At 41.3% G+C, this 11,049-nt stretch overlaps 1 protein-coding gene across 1 annotated transcript; it reads left to right on the top strand.

Moving 5' to 3' along the window:
• The first annotated feature begins 5,904 nt into the window (after positions 1 to 5,904).
• Positions 5,905 to 9,112, top strand: LOC124256258 (leucine-rich repeats and immunoglobulin-like domains protein 1). The gene has a single exon (XM_046690223.1). It carries the CDS (start codon positions 6,849 to 6,851, stop codon positions 8,919 to 8,921), a length of 2,073 nt encoding a protein of 690 aa, XP_046546179.1. The 5' UTR covers positions 5,905 to 6,848; the 3' UTR covers positions 8,922 to 9,112.
• Positions 9,113 to 11,049: the final 1,937 nt, after the last annotated feature.

Raw genomic sequence — 11,049 nt, 5'->3', positions numbered from 1 at the left:
GCGGTCTGTAAATAATCGAGTCTGGACCAGACAATCCAGTGATCAACAGCATGGGCATCGATCTGTGCAATTGGAAACCGATGTCATGTGTCAACCAAGTCAGCGAGCCTGACCACCCGATCCCGTTAGTCGCCTCTTACGACAAGCATAGTCGCCTTTTATGGCAAGCACATGGGTTGCTGCAGACCTATTCTACCCCGGATCTTCACGGGTCGGTACATATCAGAGTTAGGGGCATTTTTGCAGGACACGAAATCGCATGTATCCCAATCAGAAGTTATATCAAACAAGTGAAATCGTAACATAAGTGATATTTGGGATTACACTTCTCAGTATAAAAGTACAGGTTCTAGTATTTTTGTTGGGTTGAGACCGATCCGGGATTCGAACCCAAACCCTCAGAGTCAGGCAGCTAATTGCCAGCACGCAAAGTAAGCCATCTAACCCGCTCAGTCACAACGGCTTCCACAAAAAACGGAAGTCAGACAACTGGTAGTCTGGACTGCGAATTTTGTGTACTCCTCCGATAAATGTAAATTGGCACGGCTCCCACGACCGAAAGCTATGATTACACAAATTCCATTTAGAAATATATTTATTACACTTTGTTAGTAAAGTACAGATTCTAGAATGTTTGTTGGATTAAGTCCCTTCGAACCCACATCCTGAGGGTAACGTATGTTACATTTGATCACTTTGTAAATGGCATTTGTGTCTTCATAACTGTACTCATGTTCGAATATATCAGTTTCCTCTATCCATATGCGTGGGTGATCATGTAGGTTAGTAATATACCGTTAAGCAATGAACCAAGTTGTTCCTTCTTCCAAATATCATGTAAAAATACAATTCCGAAAAAACACCTTTGTTGTTTAACGGCGCGTCTCAGCAATATTCCAGCTTTATGACGGCGGTCTGTAAATAATCGAGCCTGAACCAGACAATCCGGTGATCAACATCATGAGCATCAATCTACGCAGTTGGGATACGATGACATGTGTCAACCAAGTTAGCGAGTCTGGCCACCCCATCCACTCTATTTACAATCCATCCGTCCAACCAATTTAGCAATCATCCATCAACCCAAACTGCCAATCATCCATCCATCCATCCACTCAATTTGCCAATCACCCATCCATCCACCCAATTTGCCAATCATCCATCCATCCAGCCACCCAATTAGCCAATCAGCCAGGCATCCCGCCTACCAATTTACTAATCATCCATTTATGCATCCATAGGACCAGGCGTGTAACGGGATCTGGTGGATCTGACTTTGTTACATGTTATTGTATCCAAGTAGCGTAGATCTATGCTCATGATGGCACCCACAAGATCGTCTTAGTCATTTTAGGACGCCATGACAGATTGTAAGATATGTTTGCCCTCGTAGGTAATAAATATCATTAATGTACTTCCCATATTTCTATTTATCATCTATATATCATTAATATATATCATCGATCTTTTCAGACACATTTCACTTGACACATGAAACACTGAGTGACGTGAAATAAGTTTTATTTTCACTCATGGTTTGACGAGATGATACGTCATGTTTGACACTTATTATAAAACCCAATTCTTAAAAATTATAACTAAACAATATAAATCCGAGAAAACGCGATTAACAAAATCAAAACTCTCCCAACTGTCCACTAAAGACGGTTAACATCTTTGTTGAGGCACACAGATAAGACATAGTTCGGTATTCGAAAAGACATAAAACCCCAGACAACATATGTTATTTATCAGATGCTAACCTATTATTGTCATTGTATGAATGTGATCAACAGTCATAATATTATCCATCAAACGACCCTGTTGTTCTCAACGTACACGTCAAAACTCAATTCTGGCGCACGAATACATAAGAACAACAAACATGGCGAGAAGAGAAGAGTGTAATTGAGAAACAAATAAACGATCTTCTGTATCAGTTAGCGTAACTACAGGTAATGACCTTTTTCAAATGAGTGAAATAAAGTCACGTGTATATAAAATGTTATGAAACAACACATAGCTCAAGTGTTCTGAACAGATGTTAGCTCGCACGTAGCACGTGGACTCTTCACAACACTGTAAAGTACGATTCACTCACATTCCCACTCGCTCAGAGCAAGTTCACTGAGTCGCTCAGCGATCAGCTGATCCGGACGAGCTTTCTCCGCCTAGAATGGTCATCGATGGGTTCGGCCCGGGAAAGCGAAATTTCAATATCCCCTATTCCCAGTAAAGCGAAAACCAAAGTTGTGCTAGAAGTGCCGCGAAAGCGAATTGCTATGAAAACATCGGATTACCGTACTTCAGATTAGCGCGCGTCCCAAATACTCGATCTGTGAGCCTCTTAGCTGACATGAAGTTTCAGTTGTTTCAAGTTTCAGCACTTGATCTATAACAAGTTTAAGCATCGGTGTAGGAAAACCCTCCGAGAAAAGAAGGATTGGAGCTGTGTAGTAAAATTCATTTGTTGTTTGACTTATTTGACTATTTAATTTAATCCACCGTGCAAAGACGGTTGATCGAGCAGATCTCACTAATTTTCAGCTAACTGGGACAATTTCTGTCGCCGACATTTTGGCTGTCGGTGCTTTCAAATTTGATATTAGATCTAGGTGTACCTGTGCAGGTATTCTAAATAACACTGAATTTACAATAAGTATTAACCTTCATTAAGACTGCAATAAGTTATATTGCAGCGTCAGAAGCAAACATCTAGTTCTATGGCGGCATTTTTGATATGTCGGTAGCGCGTATTCTTTGCATTGAAGCTTGCTGCAAAATTTTATCCAACGGAAGTTTTGTTATATTTAGTGTCGTTAATTCGCCCATGTTAGCATGTCGGTGGTTCACCAACCAGACCCCAAACCCACGTTTAGATTATGTCGGTAGAGTCAGAGTAATGTACGTTCCGTTGTGTTTGTTTACAGCTTTTCTTGTGGTAAATCATCGCACAGACCCACAAGATAATTTTTCTTGATTGGCCTGTTCATCTTTTCTCGATATCTAAAAACATATAATTTCGTTAACATTGATTTTTCTTACAAGATGGAAAAATATGCTCGACATCGTAGAGATGTTTTAAGCAAGTAATCATACGTTACCGTTATAACTCAAAATCTAGCATATTTTTCATAGTCATAGTCATCATCATTATTCATTACCAGAACTAATTAACGTTACTATAATTTACGTTACCGCCACAATTGGAAACTTGGAAAGTTTTCCGAAATCTTTGCGATTTGTTGTCTGGCTTTGCCGAAATATCAAATGTGAATCAAACTTTAACTAGTGAAATTAGTTTTAGGTTGTTATCGCCCTATAACGTCAATGAATGCTTAACGATGTAAGTTGTCTATGCACGATATTTTCAATTCCACCTCCACATGATCCATCCACAGTCTGTGGCTCAAACATTTGTGGTGATGTTTAACAAAATACTTGACAGAAGACTTTGTTGAGACATGAAGTAGTTCGGCAAAATATTTTGAAATTTTTGTCACTGCAGTGAAGATATCAATATTTTAGAATATAACTCAGCATTTCCCGCTACTCTTGGTAATATTATTATAATATGATATTTGTATAGCGCCAATATTTAGCTCAGCTCAGCTGCTCAAAGCGCTTTTTTTTCCCCTCGATCATTGGGTGTTAATGTCAACGTCATGTTGTATATTTCAATTTCAACTCCCTGGGGACCATACAACTCTTGCAGCCATTTAGGCGCACCAAATCAATATGGCTTTTCCATCCTTACGAGGCTCCCATTCACAGCTTGGAGACATATATGCAGTTCGTATTGGCAAAACTAATTAGGGTGTCTCTCCTGGTGTGGTTTACCGTGTACTTTTTATCAACTGTGATAACACCATTGTCACAGGGATGTTTATCAAACTAAATGTACTATATGCATGTGTGTGAGTGAGTATGGTTTTACGCCAGTTTTAGCAATATTCCAGCAATAACACGACGGGGGACACCAGAAATGGACCTCACACTTTGTACCCATGTGGGGAATCGAACCCGGGTAATCGGCGTAGCGAGCGAACATTTTAACCACTAGGCTACCCCACCGCACCTATATACAAGTACATACACAATAAGACTTTTGCAAGTCAAAAGTGAGTGAGTGATTGAGTCTAGTTTTACGCCGCGATCAGCAATATTCCAGCTATATGGCGGCCGTCTGTAAATAATCGAGTCTGGACCAGACAATCCGGTGATCAACAACATGAGCATCGATCTGCGCGATTGGGAACCGATGACGTGTCAACCAAGTCAGCGAGCCTTGACCACCCGATCCTGTTAGTCGCATCTTACGACAAGCATGGGTTACTGAAGGCCAATATTCTAACCCGGACCTTCACGGGTACAAGTCAAAAGACACCAGGCAAGTTGATCATGACTCACATAACAGAAAGAATCTGTACGTGCAACATCATTACGGCATTTGTCGTGCAACATCCTTACAACTTAAAAAAGTAAAGAACACCCGACATAAGCAGTGAGTTGGTGAGTGTGTGAGTATAGTCTAATGCCACATTTAGCAATATTCCAGCAAATTCATGGCGAGGGACACCAGAAATGGGCTTCACACATTGTACCCATTTGGGGAATCGAACCCGGGTCTTCGGCGTGGCGAGCCAGCGCTTTAACCACTAGGCTACCCCACCGCCCAGGGGCGAGTTGGAATACATACAAGCCATGATAGATTAGTTATCGTCATGTATAGGAAACGGCTGTTCCCTAAATTCATTGGAGAAGTATATATTTAGATTCTAACCTCATGACCATGGCCCACCACGTGTTGACCTTGTGGCGGTCCCATAAAACACCTCACTAAGGCCATAATCCATCGATTAGGTTTTGCGAAAATACATGGATATTAAAAGAAGCAGCCCGCATATTACTATGTTGAAGTAAATAGTGTGAAACTTTCAAAATTCCCTACAAGCTAACTATTGAAGATACTCAGTGCATTCTTCACCAATGGGCTTTACACATTGTATCCATTTGGGGAATCGAATTCGGGTCTTCAACGTGAGGAAATAGCGCTATAACCACTACGCCACCCCAATGCCCCATCACAGACCCCGTTACTGTGGTTTTATCTAGTATTTTTCATTGAGCAGAAACATATGTCAGGTGCGACCCAATGGTGGCTGAAAGGGGTTGGTGGGTGGTGGGGGTAATGACCGTCCTCGATAAAACGAAAAACCCTAATAAAGTGATGACGTAAGAGGAGAAAGCGGTAAACATATTCACGTCTCGTGTTATCCTGGTATCACTTACTCACGGTCACGATTAAAGCGACGAACCTTCTCAGCCACCATGGAAATGCTGGGTTGTGGGGTAGCCTAATTGTTAAAGCGTTCCCTCGTCACGCTGAAGACCCGGGTTCGAAGACCCACATGGGTGCAATGTGTGAAGCCTATTCCTGGTCTTCCCCGGTGTGATATTGCTGGAATATTTTTCAAAGCTGCGTAAAAATAAACTCACGCACGCACGCACGCACGCACGTACGCACGCACGCACGCACGCACGCACTCACTCACTCACTCACTCACTCACTCACTCACTCACTCACTCACTCAGCATTGGCATGACACCCCAGGCACGTGGTTTCCCTGCACTGTGTGGCAAGTCTAAATTATTGGGTGTGTTTGGGCGTTACGTTTTATAATCACTTTCATGTGATCCCTCATTTTTTTCTCAGTATATTTTACAACGATATCCTCTTTTCGTTATCTATTTCCTCGGCGGTGTGGTAGTCAAGGAAACCATTGTTCGATAAACTGCTCTTAACAGTTATTTGAGTATTTCCGTTTGTGCCCACAATATCGACATTTATGTTCAAAGATCCCCAGAATTAATATCATTCTTCCTGTTTTTAAGAGGACTAGACGGGTCAGCCCCATGCAATATGAAACTTCTATATAACGTGAACCAATCATCATCTGGATTTGATTGCATTGTACACTGGCGACCAACACATTGTGGTTGACTGTCACGAAAGCATGAGGAAGAAAATTATGATGAGGGTCGGACGTATTTGCGGATATTCACATTGGGCATCAGAACAAGTCAGATCTACACAGCAACGCTGCCTTTCGGGGGAGCTTGGACAACGTATCCAAAGACAAGCCTCTGATTGTATCTTGATGCCGACCTGACTGTCAGGTCCTGGATGTAACGGACAGTATCACTACATGGTAGGACTAGAATTTCTGCTGTGTTCATGGTGCTCCGTGTCTTCAAGCTAGTTCAACTCTCACATACCGTTACATTCCAGTGTGGCTTAAATACCAACAGTAAACCCTATAACGATCAGTGCCTGTCAATTGATCAGGGTGTTATGGTCTTTGAGGAGTCTTTGATTGAAGTGTCATTACGAATATCTCCCTCGGCGAAAATCGAATATGACTATGTGTCATGATGGTGTTATTTTAAAACATTGTGTACAATGCTGAGGCAGTAGATAATTTAGTTCAATTACAACGTGGTGATTCATGTGATAGAATGGCAAATAGAGAAATACAGAAAAAGTGATTTCAGTCGTCGACGACGTCGTTGTGTTTCCAGAAGGACTATTTTGTTGACAAGGTTGAAGCTGCAGGGGAAAGCCAAGCATCATCTGGCCTGGAGGCACCATACATTAATTCTGTGGCATAAGGTTTCAACACTATAGGAAACCTTCAAGAAATTGACTAAAAGTTGTCAGTTAAAGGGATTATACTACAAGAAACACTGCAACTGGATGCTGTCCTGGACTAAGACTAAATTGTTGAAATAATAACATCAGGAAACAAAGCCTTATTGCAACACTTTCTTTGGACATTTTCACAAACATGGAGATACGTTGGACCCGGTGTTTCATAGGTGTGTTGTGCTTAATGTCAGTGTGTCATTTCCAGGAATGTCTTCCTATAGACTGCTTTCATAATTGGTGTTGGTGTACATCTTACAAAGGTAGTTGTGAGAACAATGAGGACAGGCTGCAATACGTCCCACGTCTACAGTGGGCTGGGGACATTTACCGTTTTGCATTTGTCCACAACCATTTGAAGACCATCACAAACAGTACCTTTCAAAACATTAGCCAATACACCCTACATTTGCTGGATCTTACACACAATCACATTTCACATATTTCTGCAGGTGCCTTTGCAAACCTAACTAACCTTCTTTACCTGTATGTAAATGATAACCCTATCGCGTTAGCTGAACTAGGTGAGGCGTTTCATTCACTTCCTGGTGTTTTTGAACATCTGTACTTGAACAGATTAAATATCAGTGACGCCGGGTTAGAAGGCAGTTTCCTTCATGGTCTACAGACAAAGAGTCTCACTGAGTTACATCTCGCCCAAAATAAACTGACAAAATTTGATGTTACTCCCTTTGTCTCCTTCAAAATGTTGACTTTTTTAAACCTTTCGCACAATGCAATTGAGTGGAAGACATATCATATGATTCCTAAGTTAGAAAGCCTACAGACTTTAATTCTTGACCACAATAACTTAACTGAAATACCCATAATGTGCGTGGATCATCCTCGAAAGCCCTCCTTTCCAAACCTAAAGACGTTAACGATAAACTATAACCATATCTATACACTAGTTGCTGGAAATTTTCATTGCCTCCGGAGCCTGACGGATTTAATCATGTCAGGAAATGTAATTAGGAGTATCAAAAGGTTCTCATTTCAAGGTATAGTTAGGCTTGAAAACTTGGTTATATCTCACAATAAAGCAAATCTTACAATACAAGGACAGGTATTCAACCCAAACCTCTCAAATCTAGATCTGTCTCATTCAAACATATACTATTTCAGTACATCCGTATTTTTAAACTGCACCAGGATCAAGACAATTAATCTTTCTGGCAATGACTATAGCAGAGGTGATAAATATTACTTTAGATACCTTCTCGGAATAGCAATGAACACAATAGAGTCATTCAACTGCACAAGTTGTGGGTTAAGACAAATACCAAGTGTCTTTTCAGAAATGGGCAGACTTAAAGAACTGCATCTAAGTGAGAACTCAATACAAGACATCCAGAACAATTTCTTTGACAGCAATCACCACCTTCGGAAGTTGTCCCTTGCCAACAATTCCATTAAGACTCTAAGTAGATTTGCTTTTCCCAATTCGGTGAGAAAAGAATTACATCATGTACATCTTGAAAACAATCCTTTTGTTTGTAACTGTGATTTATTTTGGCTCAAGTCCTGGCTGTTATCTGAGACAAGGAAGTTTTCAAATCACCTGTCTAAATATACATGTTCAAACGTTCCTTTTCAAGGCAAGAATCTTGTGGATATAACGTCTATTAACAGTTCAGACTGTTCCGAAACTCGCAAAAGGTTTTCCATCGTGTACTTCATCGTTGGGACTGTGCTTATTTGCCTGTGTTTCTTTGGCTTGGGCTACAGATTCAGACGGAACATTAGGTACTGCTGCTTGACGTTCAAATCTTCATCTTCAGAATCTATTCCTCTTCTGAGAAACGATGTCTACATCCTGTACAGTGATGAAGATTACTTGTGGGTGAGATACGAAGCACTGGACAAGTTAGAAAATGAAGGAAAGCAAAAAGTATGCTTCCGCCAAAGAGACTTTAACCCCAAGAAATATGTGGTTGATAATGTAGTGACAAACCTGAGACGCTGTAGAAAAGTCATTGCAGTTTTATCCAACAGCTTCTTCAAGGACCGAGCTTCGCAGTTCGAGATGTCCTTAGTCCGGAAACGTCTGGAGCGTCACAAGGAGATGCTGGTATTGGTTCTTCTTGAAGACATTGAGACCAGATACATGTCTCATTCTGTCAACAGTATGATGCAGGCCTGTCTAACTATCAAATGGTCAGAGATGAATGATGAAAGAGATGCTTTTTGGGAGCAGCTGTTAACGCATGTGTAAAAAATGATTCTTTGGGATGAGTGATATATGGTCTGTGGGTCAGGATCCTCCAATGTTGTGTATAAACATTCCATGGACATGACATTTTCCAATGTGAATTTCCAATAAACATATTCTCCATTTATTCAGTTCTGAATTGGACCCGTGAATAGCCAGGATAGTATTGGTCATGCTTGTTGTAAGAGGCGACTAACCGGACCGGGTGGTCAGGCTTGCTGGATGGTTGACACATGCCGTCGTATCAGATCGATGTTCATGTTGTTGGTCACGGATTGTCTGATCCAGACTCGGTGATTGACAGACCGCCTCCATATAGTTGGATATTGCTGAGTGCGGCGTTAAACAACAAATAGTTCTGGATCGAAGTGGTTAAAGCGATGACACTCCCACTACTTCTAGTGAGTGAGTTATTATTTAACGTCACATCGCCTATATTTCAGCCATATCGTGACCCCACTACTTCTACTGAGTACGATATGTGAAGCCAGTTTCTGGTGTCCCCGCAGTAATATTGGTGGTAAAGCGGCGTAATTCCACTCTCACTCCGAAGGGGATTAGTCAGATTTATTGTTGAAATAGTTCCTGTTATAACATCACTGCTTAACTTATGTTTTCTTGCTACTTCTCAAATTTCACTGACTTTTGCCATGTAGACTATTGTGAAGTTTGTGCCGTTCATTATAGTTTGTAAATTCAGAGCTAGATATGTTGTTGTTTTAATTTGTATTTAATTTAATTTTCAATATTTCGATTTCATTCGTTCCATTATCCATTTTAAGGTCGCAGAGAGCGTATTCTATGATCGATTTACTTCACGTTACGACCATATATTACAGTAAAGGAGGCATGTTGTGCTTTATATTTCCGGCTCTGTCAGAGGTCATCATTGATTATTATCGGTTATTGAACCAAGAAGGAACCTTACCAAGTCTGGTTAATACCTTGGAACAGTTTGTTCATGTTAGGTAGACCAGGCATCTTAAAAGGCTTGTAAACTTGATGGTTACAATTTCTTCCTAAATTGTAATTGTTTGTGAATATGTAAAGTTGCTGTAATATTGCGGAAAGGGCCGTAAAATCGTAGTTGCTGTGTCGTTCAAATCCAGGTGAAGTTTGACATTGTTTGATATTATTTTATTAATCTTTCTCTATTTTTTTTGTAAATATGCAATTTGTAAATAAACTTAATGTACACAAATCTGCTGATTTTATTCAAATGTGGTTGGGGGCACGGCTGGCTCTATCTTTTATGGCACCACAATTGACTATGCAGAATTGCGTCCCTTTGACGGACGCGAAACCTGTGATCGTGGATTAGTTCAAATAATCATTGTTATGGCTTTTAGATTTACAGCACGAGACAATGGCTCCTGGGTTTCAGCAGTGTGGGAAACGTCTGAGACCTGCATGGTTTTGGACTCTCCTCCAAGGTCAAGCTTGCATGTCGTGGTAACTGGAATATTGTGTACAACGGTGAGGTGGGGTGAAATTGGGTTTAACGTCGTACTTGAGAATATTTCGCTCATATGACGACGTGCATGTGTGTGTGTGTGTATGTGCGGCTGCTTGTACTAGCCCAGACTTAAGCCGGTTTTATAGTGCTAGCCCACTGAGGTACCATGCCGCAGTGAAGCATGAATACCCTACTCAGACACATTATACTGACTCCGAGCCAACCAGTCCTTGTTGTACCCATTAATGCCGAACACCAGGCAGGGACCAACAAGTACCATATTTCAACGTCTTTTGGTATGACGCGGTCGGGGATCGAACCCGCGACCTCCCGCTCTCCGGGCGGACGCTCTAACCACTACACCACGGAGGCGGTTTGTGTACAACGGTGATACACTCATTCGCTATATAGTTTGTGGATTACCTGTCAAATATGGGTGGGTAGTCTTGTAGTCAAAGCGTTAACGCCGAAGACCCGGGTCGATTCTCCACATTGGTACAATGTGTGAAGCTCATTTCTGGTGTCCCCTGCAGTGATGTTGCTGGAATATTGCTTAAAGCGGTGCACATTCACTCACCCCTTGCCAAATAGGACTAAAGACAACAGAAGCGACTAGCCCGTAGAATCCGCTCACTGTCGAAACGTGTCTTAATCATTATTCCTACGTTTCAAGTG

Source organism: Haliotis rubra, unplaced genomic scaffold (genome assembly GCF_003918875.1).
Source record: "Haliotis rubra isolate DU_JTF1 unplaced genomic scaffold, ASM391887v1 Scf621, whole genome shotgun sequence".
Lineage (NCBI taxonomy): Eukaryota > Metazoa > Mollusca > Gastropoda > Lepetellida > Haliotidae > Haliotis > Haliotis rubra.
The sequence above is the reverse complement of the archived record's forward strand: the minus strand, read 5'-3'. Positions and strand labels throughout refer to the sequence as shown.